At 43.2% G+C, this 13,682-nt stretch overlaps 1 protein-coding gene and 1 long non-coding RNA gene across 3 annotated transcripts in view; one reads left to right on the forward strand and one right to left on the reverse strand.

Annotated features, from left to right (window-relative positions):
* Positions 1–1,032, forward strand: part of LOC309592083 — a 20,582-nt gene extending 19,550 nt beyond the window's left edge. Inside the window, exon 4 of the long non-coding RNA XR_014228509.1 lies at positions 948–1,032. This is a non-coding gene — a long non-coding RNA (uncharacterized lncRNA). The remainder of the gene's footprint in view (positions 1–947) is intronic.
* The window catches only part of PGM2 (phosphoglucomutase 2), a 20,230-nt gene extending 8,509 nt beyond the window's left edge, over positions 1–11,721 (reverse strand). Inside the window, exons 1-8 of one of the 2 annotated variants that reach the window (XM_082315166.1) lie at positions 11,630–11,721; positions 6,667–6,834; positions 5,699–5,805; positions 5,267–5,351; positions 3,900–3,983; positions 2,271–2,464; positions 925–1,114; positions 108–205 (exon numbers count right to left, since the gene is read on the reverse strand). In XM_082315166.1, coding sequence (XP_082171292.1) covers positions 108–205; positions 925–1,114; positions 2,271–2,464; positions 3,900–3,983; positions 5,267–5,351; positions 5,699–5,805; positions 6,667–6,834; positions 11,630–11,701 — 998 coding nt within the window. In that variant the 5' untranslated portion in view covers positions 11,702–11,721. Of the gene's footprint in view, positions 1–107; positions 206–924; positions 1,115–2,270; positions 2,465–3,899; positions 3,984–5,266; positions 5,352–5,698; positions 5,806–6,666; positions 6,835–10,893; positions 10,937–11,629 lie in introns of those variants that run through there. The other variant, XM_082315167.1, reaches the window with a different exon arrangement.
* Positions 11,722–13,682: the final 1,961 nt, after the last annotated feature.

The following is a 13,682-nucleotide window of genomic DNA, read 5'->3' on the forward strand; positions in this document are numbered from 1 at the left end:
CTGTGACTATTCTATCTTCCTCTGCAACACAGGTTGCAAGAATCCCCCAAACGAGCCTAGCCTTTAAGTGAAAAATGTGAATGGTTTGCATTTCTTTATTACCGTACCTCTCTTGTTTCTCTGCCACTGCAAGTCGATCAGCATCAGGATCATTTGCTAAAATGATTTTAGCCCCATCTTTTTCAGCCAAAGCAAAAGACAATGTCTGGAAAAGTGGTAAGCAAGACCAGATGAGTGTTAATACTCCCAAACAATATTTTCACTTTCTTTATGGGTTTTAAATAATTTTCCCAATTTATTTAATCTCAAACACACAAAATCATGATGTGTCTCTACAAAAAATAAACTTCAAGCCTGGCAGCAGTAGAGCCCAGGTGAGATATTTAACTTCACCTACATCATTCCACTTCTGCAGCCTGAGTCGAAAGCTACTTGGATGCAGCAGGATCCTTCAATAACAAAGTGTAGCAGAAATACTTGTAGCAGAAATTCTAACCACCTCTCAAGGCTTCCCCTGTCCCCTCCCTGTGTTGTATCAGAAGAATTTAGTCCTTGTATTTCAGATGTAAATTGTAGAAACTTTCCAAAACCAACTGAAGATCTTTTTATTATTATTTTATTATTATTTTATTTTTTAAAAGGAACTGTATCACTTTGTTCTATGTGCAGATGCTGCCCATTCTGTTAGAGCGCAGAACAAAGTAATTTAAAGTTTAAGCTAGTTATTACTGGATTGGTTCAAAAAGACTTATAAATTTCAGTGAAAGGATACTAGCTTACTCTTCTCTAAATGTAAGGCTATGAAAATAGAAACAAAATAGACCTTCAGTCAATATTTATAGCCATGACTACTGGCAGAAAGGAAACACTGTTTGAAAGACATTGCAACTATTAAAAAAAAAAAAAAAAAAAAAATCTATTTACCAGAACACCTTTGCCTTCTTCAGGATTTGGATACTTCACTGTGGGAAATTCTGGATCAGGATCCTTCTGCTCCGGAACAGCAAAAGGAGGGCTAAGGTCAAATGCCTTGAAGGCCAGCTGCACAAATTTATGACCTACACCATGCACAGAAGTATGGACAAATTTCAGGTTTGTTTCCTTGTTTATATTCCTGAAATAAAACAAATTAACAGTAAACTTGGGTATGGAAGAATATTCTGCACAAAATTGACTACATTCGGAAACAGATATGTGTCAGTATTCTATATTACTGTTAAAGTTATAAATTAAAGGAGGTCGGATTTTAAAGGCAATGGCTTGAAAATTGGCTTAGCTTCATTTTTCAGCAATATGAGTCACTCTTGATATCCAATGTCCTGGTACGTGCAAATCACTGGAATAAGAAAGATAGTACACTCTATGCACCCCAAAGGAGGTGAGTGGAAAAGAAATACAACTAACTAATAAGACTCTTCATCCCCAACTGTGGCATTTAAACCAGGTCCAAAGACTGTGAACACAGTGAACTGACAGCAGCATGCCTCATTTGGGCACACTCATTTTTATGAAGTACATTACTGAAAGTGTAGAACGCACCTGAAGGCATGCAAACTCCTAAGGAGACATCTCTCCTATTTTGAAAAAGCAGCATAATTTCTCACATAACCCCAACTTTCTAGTAATTCTGACTTTGTTTTTAGCGAGAGTAAGAACGTGGTTACTGGTGGTTAAAATTTTGATGTAAATAAGCAGACCTAACAGGTTGCTGCTCATCTAATCCATAAACCGATTCTACTTGTTAATCACAAAGAGAAACATCCACTTGATTTTGTTGAGTAAAGTTCTTACTGAGCAAGTGACAGGATTAGGCCCATGCAAGGCGCCCAAGGCCACCAGGAGCACATGCAAGGCTAAAATGACAGAGCAAGACCTCCTTCTTCCTGGCTTAACAGCCTGGTTAAACTCCTCTCTTAGAAGCCCATTTTAAGACTGTTGGACCATCAGTGTCGGCTCACCCCAGCTGCACAAGATAGCCCCAGTCTTGCTGTGGCATTTGGCTGATGCGCGGTCACGTGAATACAGGGAGATGACATAATCGAAACTAATCGCTCACTTTACTGGCTTAGACTTCTGCCAGACCAGCTTTATGAACTGGCTTACTACGTCACCACACAGCTGCCAGTGCTACCACAAAAGATGACAAGAAGGCACAGACAGAGCTGGATCATGGCAGGATCATGGCCGCCCTGACTTCCATCAATTTCAACTGCCCCAATGATGTACTAGATGGAAAATCACATATTCTTAATGAAGTTAACACCAGTTACCTGTGGAAGCACTGTTTCTGTATGTCTTTGAAATACTCCTTATTGACCATGGCATATGGATCATGAAGTAGCAGGCTGCTGTCAATCAGTTTGTCATCCCAAGCCTGAGGCCACGGCTCTTGGTTCTCCTCAATAGCCTGAGAAATTCCTTTGTCATGAGGGGAAATAATCTGAGCACCGTTTTCCCAGTAAACCTAAATAATAAATAAGCTAAGTGAGTATTTGGTCATTAATATTGCTTTGTCATTTTTTTGTTGGCTAAAGTGCACTACATTTGGTAGAGTATTACAGTAAATTAGGCTTAAGTATATCCAGAATATTCCCCTGTTCATATTCTCAGTGTTTCCTGTCACATCCCATTTTTGTTCTGTAAAAAAGCTGTTTAATTTTATCAGAAGATACCAAAATCCATAATGAAACACAAAACAAGACCCAGTTCATTTATTGAGAAGATTCTAGTATCAGCCTGTCTGCCAGCCTTGGGATTGATAACTTGCCCATGCTATTTCATATACTTTCTTCCAGATTTTTAGGTATAATTATTATATATAGAAGAATTGTTAAGAGGAAAAAAGTGTGCAAAACACATTTACCACAAGAAAATTAAGGAGAAAGGCACAAAAACTTTGCAGCTTCCTACAGCAGCAGTGTTGCCACAACAGCAAGCTCAAATTCAACTAAGCTTCAAGACGTTCACTACTTGTAGCCTTCTCCTTTTTGTTGACTGTTTACACATCCAGGAAGAGGTATACTTACTATGTTTTACTTTTTGACAGTTCTTTGCACACTTCCTTCTACTAATGGTTTACAGACCACAAGTTTAAGGAAAGACACCTAACGGCATCTGGGCCACATACATATGTAGCCCAAATAACAAAATATTAAGAAAAGATGAAGTTGATTTAAAAAGTAATTGATAAAACATCCAAACAAGCTATCAAGATCAATACATTAAATATTAAAAAAGCAATTTTAAACAGACATGACGTTCTGGAGGGAGAGACAGCAAGAAATCATCCCTGCTAATGCCTTGTTTTTCTATTAAGATGACAAAAAAGATCTCCCAACTTCCCTTTTTGTATTTTGGAAACAGTCTGTATATGACTAGTCCAGCTATGGGATGACTGGCAGACAGGCAGGTCAGCTGTGTTTTTTTTCAGTGGAAAGCAGATTTCTGTCATAGAAAAAAGTCACACTGATACACTGTGTCACTTTTAGCAAAAGAAAAATATACTACAAGAAATTAATGGAAGTTATTCAAAACGTTTGTACAAACAACTCATTAAGTTTCACATATTTTTAATTCTCTGGGTTTGTAAAACTAAAGAGATCTTTTTAAATCCTGAATTGGAGAAATGATTAATGCTTTTGAAAAGAGGTCAGTTAATATTTTAAAGTGTTTCAAAGTATGCAATGGTATTACTTATCCTCCTGCTTTTTAGAGCCAAGATTAAAATCTTATGTTATTAGCCTAACATGCTACTAGCTTTAAATACATACGTCTAGAAGAGATCACACTATCAATTAATTTGGTCTATAACATGATAGGAGCTATACACAATAGTATAAGTGTCTCTACATGGAAGAAAATGTTTGAAAAAAGCCAGAAAATAGATTGTATAGGAATACCTTGTAACCATTATCTTGTTTTGGATTGTGGGAAGCCGTAACCATAATTCCAGCACAAAGCTTCAGGTGAGTTACTGTGTATGGCTGTAACAACAGAAAGTTATCTGAAGTGGAATATGCAAAATATTATATATTATTTACTCTCATGCATATGCAATACTTCCATACTGCTGAACGAAAAGAAAGCCAGGATGCAATTCCTACAGACTGACTCTTTAAAGCAGAAGCGAAGTAGTACTTGCTCCACTAGACCCCACGTGGCACAACTTTAGCCCTCGCTTTTTCTTGTGCATTTTCCCATTTATATATTCTCAGTGTTGCTTCAGACGCTTTGTGGATCTCTAGAGTAGTGTTTTTATAGAAGGAAACTGAATGCATGTGTTGCCTACTGTAGAACGACTTGAGATACCCGAGGTCTTTAGGGGTGCAAAGTCTGTTAGGGTAATGACAGAAGTCTGCGTAGGGTAGAGAATTACAACTGGAGCAGTCTCATCCCTACTATCTTTTGAGAGCAGTCCGTGGAGCAACTAATCCATTGTTGTTCAGAAAAGAATTGTTTTGGAGAGAGCTCTTATAAATGAGTCCAAAACAGATGGAGTGAATTAAAAATAAAGCATTATTTGTGACCACAGATCCAGCTCGAGTTTACTCCTGGCTTTTTATTTAATAGTGAATGCAATCAACTGCAGTTCTTGCGACACTGCTTTTAGCTGCACTATGAAGAATTTGTCCCTAAATCTACCAAAATTTGTATCAGTACAAGAATGCTACATAGAAAGTCTTCATCCCACTATGTTCTGTTTGCAGCACTCACTGGAGCAACTGGCATCAGGAGAAACTTGCTTTTAGTGGAAAGGTAGGGCTTTTCTTTATTGTTCTAGAGCACTGACACCTAGTGATCCAAAGTCCCAAATGTGGACACATTCAACAACCCTCCTGGCATAACACTGCTGCACTCCAACAACCTGCTATTTAAACAGGCTACTTTGGATTCAATACCCCCAAAAGAAAACAAAATTAAAAAACCAACCAACCAAACCAACCAAAAAATCACAAAACTGAACGTGTGTGTATGTTTCAGACTTCAGACTCCACAGCAACCTAGAAACGATGAGATTTCTTCTACAAGAAATCTGCCTGAAAGCAGGAACGAATAAACACATCCCACTGTCACTGATATTCCACTAAGCTTCTTCCTTCTCTTGCTGTGGATGTTGTAAACTAAATATGGCTAAATAAGCATAAGACTAACTGCAGGTAGAACTTAAAAAGTTAAAAGTGGTTTGTCTAGTTTTCCTTAATGTAAGTAATGCAAGATATCTGACAGAATTTGTGTGTATATAAAAAGATATGATAGAGAAACCTACCACAAAAGGAGTCGGTGTTATATCGGAGAACAGATAAACTGGAACTCCTTGACTGATGAAGGTATTAGCAGCAAGTCTTGCAAACCTAAACAGGAAGAAAAGATGCCTAGGCAATACATTCATTTTCCCACCAATTAGTTTCCTAGAATTCACAGCTTCTCCCCTCATACTCCAATTTAAAAACACCAAACAAAACCCCACATAAATAAACCTCAAGTTATTATACAGACCCAATTTAAATGTGTTCCCCCCCTATTCCCAACAGACAAAGCACAACTCTTAAGAACTGCTTTGACATTAACAGAATATAAAAATACTATAAATCCCTCACCTTAATTCACTCTACAGAAAGAGAAAATACTGTTGAAGCAGATACAAAACCATAATGGATCACACAAGACATCTACAAAATACTTAAAACCTGAGAAGTACCTTTTGCTACTACCTCCGCTGGAAAGATGGGCACGAGCATCAAAACCAATCACAACTCCTCTCTTTTTCAGGTCACTGAAATTCTTCTCAAGGTATCTGCAAAATCCCTGAAGACAACAACAAATCCACCTCATTAACCCAATCTTAGTATTTCATTTATCATTGCATTAAGATGATTGCTAAGATGATGACATCTTACAAAGGTGAGTGCACCTAACATCTCACTGAACTGGACTGGGATTCAGTTTGTCCAGGACCAATAAACACCAAGAAATATCAGAAACCTTCAAAATCAAGAGAGTGAAGCTGGACAGCATTTAAGTACTTTTCCAAAAATCAGAACCCACTCCAGAAAGAAACAGTTAACACGATTCGTCTGAATGGCAGATTTTGAGAAATGATTTAGCTGTGTTAGGTCTCAGATGAGGAGGAGAACAACTGGCCAATATTTCAGTTTTTTAACTGAAATCTCACCCTTCATAATGACACCTGTTTAGGACGTGATACACCACCACTTCAGGCTGCAGTAATTTAAGGTCTTGGGGTTTTTTAAGCTCTCTCCAAACAGATGTACTTTAGGACCTATATATGTATATATAGCTTCACTGCATTTATGTAAATTTATGTCCAACATACACAAAGCTTAGCCAAATGCTGGCTACCTTTGGGGTTTTTTGTAGTTGTTACATGAGGACTAACTGATCCACTCGAGCTTAACTGTAGCTGGGTATAAATGCAGTTGCAAATCAAATATAGAAAATAACTTATTTTAATGGCTTAATAGCGTCTCTCTGCTTGTTTTCAGACATCAGCACTCAGCTAATTATTATCGTTTAAATGACTCCTGAAAACTGGAGGAATAGTAAAAAACTTGTACGTCCATAGAACACCCATTCGCTTGTCATAAATGAGGCTCTTACGTTCCTATATACAACCAGTTAAGCGAGATCAAGTGCTGAAGACAGTACCTGGGTTGTCTGGATAATAGTCAAGTCATTCATGTGGGAAATGCCTGCTCCCATGGCAGCTCTGAGCCCTGCTGTGCCAAACTCCATCCGCGAGCCAAAGTATTTCTGCAGTTCTCCGGCATTTCCTTCAGCAACCAGTTGCTTCACTATTGCAGAAGTTTTTGGATTCTGTAGATACAAAATTCAGATATTCTAGAAAAAGTTTTGTTTGTTTGTTTTTAAGCTTAAGCTTCTTAGCAGAACTGACTTTCTTTCCCTCTCTCTGTACTGGGTTATTTCAGTATCAAAACATCGCACACCACTTTAAGAACACCAGAACTCCTGCTGCATCTTCCTAATTTCAAGTCAGCACAATCTCAAGTATTACTTATTTTAGATATATCTCCTTAAGTGAACATGCTGCCTTGACAGCAGTGTATATATCACATTTTGGGAAGTGAAAACATTTTCATGATGTCTATTTCAGTATTTTTTGGTTTAAAAACAAAACAAAACCAAAGGAAAAATGCACCTTTACAGTTCAGAGAATTTTTGTCATCACAACCCAAGAACTACTCTAAACATAAAAGAAAGTAAGTTAAGCTGATGATTAAGAAATATTTGTTACTTCCATAGTGCTATAAGTAGAGTTTAAAAAAAAATAAAATCGTAACCTTGTCCCAAAACTGGCTAACACCAGAGGCAGCAGCAAAACTAAGCTGACTGGTCAGAAGATGACAATTTGCAATATATTTGCAGGTAATGCTTATAAAAATAAGCACAACCCTCAGGATGAAAGCTTAGTAACTACAGCTGAATTCTTAAATAAAATGGCTGTGCAGAGTGGCGACGGAAAGGCCACGTCAGACTGCTTGTCAACAGTGAGGGGTTTCCAAGTCTCACTGCCTTTCTTGGTGTATTACTTATACTGACTCTTCCTTGTTATCCACTCTCTTCGTTTCCAAACTCAGGAACTAGTGAAGTCCTGTATGCCCCAACATCTCAATCTTAATAACATGGGATTTGTGAAGTTTAATATTTGATTTCTTGAAAACTGATGAGCCAACAGGACAGATGGCACACTCCAGCCACCAGGCAACAGGGTTCCGTGGAGAGGCGGCAGGCTCCGCCTGATTACACACACTTTGCACTGGAGTACAAAGATTATAATTTCCAAATAGACATCAGCTTTGATTTCTGGTCAACCATATGACCTCATAAAACTCACAGACTTGACTATTTCTTGGATGACCTAGGTACGCTTACAGCAAGGGAAGGCATATCATCCTAGACAAAAAAAAAAAAAAAAAAAAAAAAAAAGTTTTCTGCAGCCCCAGAAAACGCTGCAGCACAGGCACAGTAGTAGGCATGTGAGTGAGCTTGCATACAAAGGTGTAAGCGTTCTGAAACCAAACTGAGACCGGGGTCTGGATACCCTAATGCATTGATCTGTGCACCTGCTGCTGCAGGCCAAACACCACAGTTTAAATCAACACCCAAAAAGCTGCAGAGCTTTTGGTGCTAATGGGTAAACTACATAATGCAGAATAAGCTGGACTCATTAAAGAAAAAAAAATCAGGTTTCCTGGGTGCAGTAAGCAATTAGGTACCCCTGAATTACTGATTTCCAGTTTAAGAATTACCAGTTTACCAGTCCAAGAACGTTGTAACTGACATTTCCTTGTAGGAGGCTCAACATAATTCTGTATTACTATAGAGTAATTATATTTGTTCTTATAATTATAAAATATAATTCTATGTTATTACAGAATAATATAGGTCAGCATAACTATTCTGAGTTCAGGCTGTTTAAAAGTTGACCTGAACTTTTTGCTGCAGTGTCAGACCTACGTCTCGTAGGTGAAGCCTGAACACCGCCTTTTGCGTCAGGCTTTGTACAGTGCCCCGTCACCTTGGTTTCCCCCTGCGTGAGCTTTGTGCACAGGAGTTGTCTCGTACCACTGAAACGGGCGTCTCTTCAGGCAGGTGCTGCACACACCTGTAGAGATGCCGGGGAGAAGCTGTAATGCCAATACGCAAGGGCAGCTTCACACTAGGATCATACCGTAGCTCTCACACCCAAGGAGATTTTTGTTTGTTGGTGGTGTATTAAAGGAATTTCCCAGGTTTGGTATCTACTGTGAAACTACAGGGATCCTCCAGTTTTCAGGGCTGGCTAAGTGATCGTACTTATCCAGGCGGCTGCCTGAGTCTCGCAGTTTCAGTCGATGTCTTTTGCTAGAGAAAACTGGATTGCATGAGTGCAGTTGGTTGGGTTGTTTCCCCCTGCCCCACTCCCCCCAACACATAGTCTAAAAAGTAATGGTAGAAGCCAGGCCTCAGTCTGTTTAATACAGCAGAAGGATTTTTTCCAGAATTACTGCTATAATTGTTTATGGCTATATTCTCCTAAGAATCTGCATTTTTTTTTTTTACTGTACAGATGACTGTTCCCATTTTCTTTCAATTTTAGGAATGTTATGATGACATTGTATACAGCTAAGGAAAAAAACTAAACTTTTTTTTTAAGCAGAAGAAAAAGCCAAAACCAAACCCTCGCAGCATCTCTACTAAAGAAGGACCTAATTCTATCTGAAGGGTGAAGTGCTGGTTTTTTCCTTCCTCGTTGGTTCTCTCAGGTTCCACTTTTTCTACTCTCAAATCAAACTGGGTGTGAATATGAGAATACTGATTTCTGTGAATACAGCGGGAGAGGTTTCAATGCAGAGTTAATATCCAGTAGTGCAATTTGCTTAAATATCCCCTGGTAACACTTGAGTTTCTTACCTGAATCTACGCTGCAGGACGGCCCCAAAGAGGTTTCATCAGTGCAGGAGTCCCCCCAGGGTTTTAGAGCAGAGGGACAGCTACTGACTAAACAGGTTTTATTTTTAACAAAACCAGAAGCTACCTTCTATCCATAATTTTATGACTGATAATAGAAAGAATGAAAAACATGATACTACTGTAATGAATACGGTGATGAAAATAGTCTGGTAACGAGCTCAGTAATTGTCATCTAGGTAAAAACTTCCTGTTAAGTCGGCAGGACCATCTTCAGCCCTAAGGGCTTGCTCTTGCAAACTTGTATTTTGTAAGACAAGTGCAGCTTATCATCATTAAATATTAACCCATCTCAACACATCAAAAAGGAACCTTTTCTTTTTTTTTAATATCAGACTAAATGGACAAGGGTTATATCGGATTCTTCTGTTACTCAATACCAACATGTAAGAGCTCCCTGAGAAATGAAAATACTTCATCGTTTTTGAGCAATCGGCAATGGGCATTGCACGCCGGTCAATTACTCCTGAGTCAAAGACGCAATTGTTAACAGAGCGCTAACCTTTCAGAAGTAAAGTCGCTATCAGGGATGCTGCATTAGATTTCAAGAGGGTCTCACAAAATAATCGGAATAACCAGTTGAAAATTAAATGGTTACACAGAAGATAGGAATACAACGAACGTTAGTCAAGGAAGTCCTGGAAATAAGAGGCCCTTTAAAACCAGACTGTTTTCTCAAAATCAATTGAACTGGGGGAGGGGGGAACCCGACACAAAAGCTTATTGTCATCTGACGTGATACACTAGCGTTTCTGAAAGAAGGGCTGGTTTGGCACGGCATTATCATTAATAAAACCAGAGCTGGCTAACTGATCAGTTAACCAGTCGAATGATCTTTAATGAAGAATCGCAACAAACTTGAGGTACTTCTAATGATGTCCTTCAGAACCTGGAAATAATACTAAAAAAAGAATTATTCTATGTTTTCTTTGATCATCTTTAAATAAGCAGAAGACCCCTTACCAAAAAAATATGTAGATTGCACAAAACCTAGAGAGCATTGCATGATGCTGAGCCCAGGGCTGTCATTAAAGTGACCGAAGGGGGGCCATGGCCAGCGTGTTCCAATACAGCCAAATGAGCAAATTTCGCATATGGGGACAAAAAAAATGCAAACCACATGTACCGAATCTGGGCCTGCATCTCAGTGGGAACTGCAGCAGCAAGCAACTACACGAGCATTTCCAGACCACCACTATGGCAGGACATTTCTTTAGACACGTGGAACACAGAAATACACAGAAGAGTTTACTTCTGCGTATAGTGCTGTCAAGACCAAAACTGAAGACCCAAGGATAAGTCTTGAGATGTTTAAGCACCTTAAGAGGAAGGGAAATAACGCATGCTAAAGCGTTCCTAAGCACTGGCAGGAAAAGGGGGAAAAGCCACGAGCCCAGAGAGTACCGGAGACTCGGGAGGTATGTTCTTCAGTGAGGGTCACCAAGCGCTGGGCGGCACCGTCAGGAAAAGAGGACGGAGTCTGCAGTTCCCAGGGGTTTTGAAGTAAGCGCACGTCTTTTGGGAACAATATTTTAGTAAACAAAAATATGGAGGTACCTGGCGGTTTATAACACTGAGAGGCAACACAGCAACGTATTCTTGCCTTTAATAATTTAAGTCTATCATCTGCCCCTACAAGCAGAAGAGGTTAGGAGCAGTCCAGGCCCTTTCAAAAGAGAAGTTCAGTATTGCTGAGAAGAGAAGATCCTCAGAGGCCAGCTCGGCAGGTTTCTGAAGGAGGGAGGGGGCTGCTGTGACAGGGCACCGCCGCCGGGGTGAGGGAGCACCGCTGCCGGCGGCCCCGGGGCGGGGGGGCCGCAGCGGCTGGAAGCGCAGCCCCCCTGCGGCGGGGCGGGCGGGCACCGCTTGCTCGGGGGGCTTCGGGAGAGGAGGGACCCGACCAGCGCCGTTACGGCACCGGGCGCCGCCGCGGTGCAACAGCCAGGACCGGCCCCGCGCCGCCCTGGCGCCTCGCAAGCCCGCGCCCGCACCGCGGCCCTGCCCGCGGCCCTGCCCGCGGCCCTGCCTGCCCCGGAGGCCCCTTCCGCCCGGCACCGCAGCCCCCGCGGGGCAGGGAGGACCCCGGCGCCCCGCAGAGTCCCGCAGGGCCCCGCTGACCGCCGCCCCCGCCGCCCCTCACCTTATCCCAGAGCAGCCACTGATCGGCCGCGCGGCGCAGCGCGGCGTCCCCGGGGGAGCTCCGCCCTGACATGCCGCCGCCGCCGCCGCCGCCGCCGCCGTCCCGCTCCTTCCCCCTTCCGGAGCGCGGCCGCTCCGCTCCGCTCCGCCCGCCGGGGCCGTGCCGGGCCGCCCCGCCTCCGCCCCGCCTCCGCCCCGCCCGCCTGCCCAGGCCCAGCCCGGGGTCGGGGCCGGGGTCGGGGCCGGGGTCAGGGCCAGGGCCAGGGCCGTGCCGGGGCCGCCCCACCTCCGCCCCGCCCGCCGGGGCCGCGGCCTGGGAGCGGCGGGGGGGTCTCGGGAAGAGCGGGGTTCGTAACGATTTTATGGGCCGCCTGCCTGCGTCGCCCTGCGGCGCGCTGAACGTTACCCGTGCCCTGCGCGCCCTGAGGCGGCGCGGGGCTGCGGCCGCCGGCGCCCTGGTGGTGCCGGGGGTCCGGCGGGGCCCCCCCGGGGCGAACGCGAGGGCTCGGCACGGGGGGAGCGCCGGGCGCGGCCCCGCGCGGGGGGTGCGGGGGCGGCGGAGGAGCGCGCTCCCGCGGCAGGAGGGCGGCGGGCAGCACCGCGGGCGGCGCCGGCAGCGAGGCGAGGAAAGTCTCCGTCCGTGTCCAGTCTTGGGCATCCTAACAACAGTGCAGCCAGTCCTGCCCGTAATAAAAACGGGAACAAGTTGCATTCACCTGGAGGAAAACAGGGAAACAGCCTGGAAAAATTCCTCCTCCCTTGCTGCATCCTGTATGCTCCAGAACAAGCTGGAGTTCCGCACAAGCCAAGCGGCTGGCGAGGGGGGCTATTTCAGTGAATTGACCTGTAACTGGTTTTTTTTAGCGTTCAGTCTCAAACTTCAGAACTCCGTGTGACTTCTGTTTCTCTTTTAATTGCCCACCCGCCAACCGCGGGAGGTTCTTCACGGAGTGACGGTCACGGCGCCCTGCTGCTGCTCACGGAGAGCGAGCGGGCAGCCGCCGGGCGGCGCAGCACAGCCCCGTCCGGGGGATCACCCAGGCGAACCCGCATCCGTCCCAGTCAGTGCTGCGAGAAGCTGGCTAACTCCACTCCCACTATTGGGGGGTAAAAATCCTGTTCCTAAAAAGAGCTTCTTCAGTATCGTGAATGTTATTCATGTTGACGAATGCTTTTTGTTTATTTGTGAATAAATTTTCTATATATTACACCCTTTCAAGTTGGAGCTGCTCATTGTTACCAGCTCTAACTTATTATTTCTACGTGTTATCATTTATACACTAAACCGCATATTAATGGCATGTATGACTGATTAGAATGATAAGTACTAATTGGGTAAATTTTCACAGAAATAATGACTCGTACAGATATTTGGAAACCTTTCAAAGCTCGTTAGTGTGTTACCAGAATGCATGTGAACAACAAAAATGCTATATATCCCTTGCAAAGATGTTACTGAATATCCTGCGCTACTGATCAGTAAATACAACAGCTAAGATGATACTCTTTTGGAAACACTCTGAGATGAACCAAAGAGCAAGGAAAGCAAACAAAACCACGTTGTTTGGCTGCTTTTGGGATCATCTGTCTCCTCCAGTGCTTCGGTAACAACCGTTCAGCGGAGCTCCTCTGGCCCCTGCATCTCTCTGGCTGGACGCAGATCTGCCCTCTGCTGCAAAATAAATTAAAAAAAAAATTGGTAACTGAATTTCACTCAGGAAAATTGATTGTGTTCCTCTTGCCAGAATTAAAGACTAGTTACTACTGCACTGATTGAACAATTATTATAGCTTGTAGCATAGTGTCTTCAAGAGAAGCCTGAGTTGCCAAGCTGTTGCTCCATCTAAACAGTTCCTATAACTTAGCTGGGTTTTGGCTGGAATCCCCTGAAGATGCCATGTTAAGCCCCTTTGGCCAGTTTGATTTCTTCCAACTTTTTGGGCAGAGTTACAGTCCGGAGAACATCGAACTCTTTCTTGCGTGACAAGATACCCGGCAACAGCCTCCCAGAGTACGAAGGGAAACAGCGGTCTGGTCGCTCTGGAGTTTCAGGG

This window comes from Platalea leucorodia, assembly GCF_965183815.1.
Source record: "Platalea leucorodia genome assembly, chromosome: 6".
NCBI classification, from domain to species: Eukaryota; Metazoa; Chordata; class Aves; order Pelecaniformes; family Threskiornithidae; genus Platalea; species Platalea leucorodia.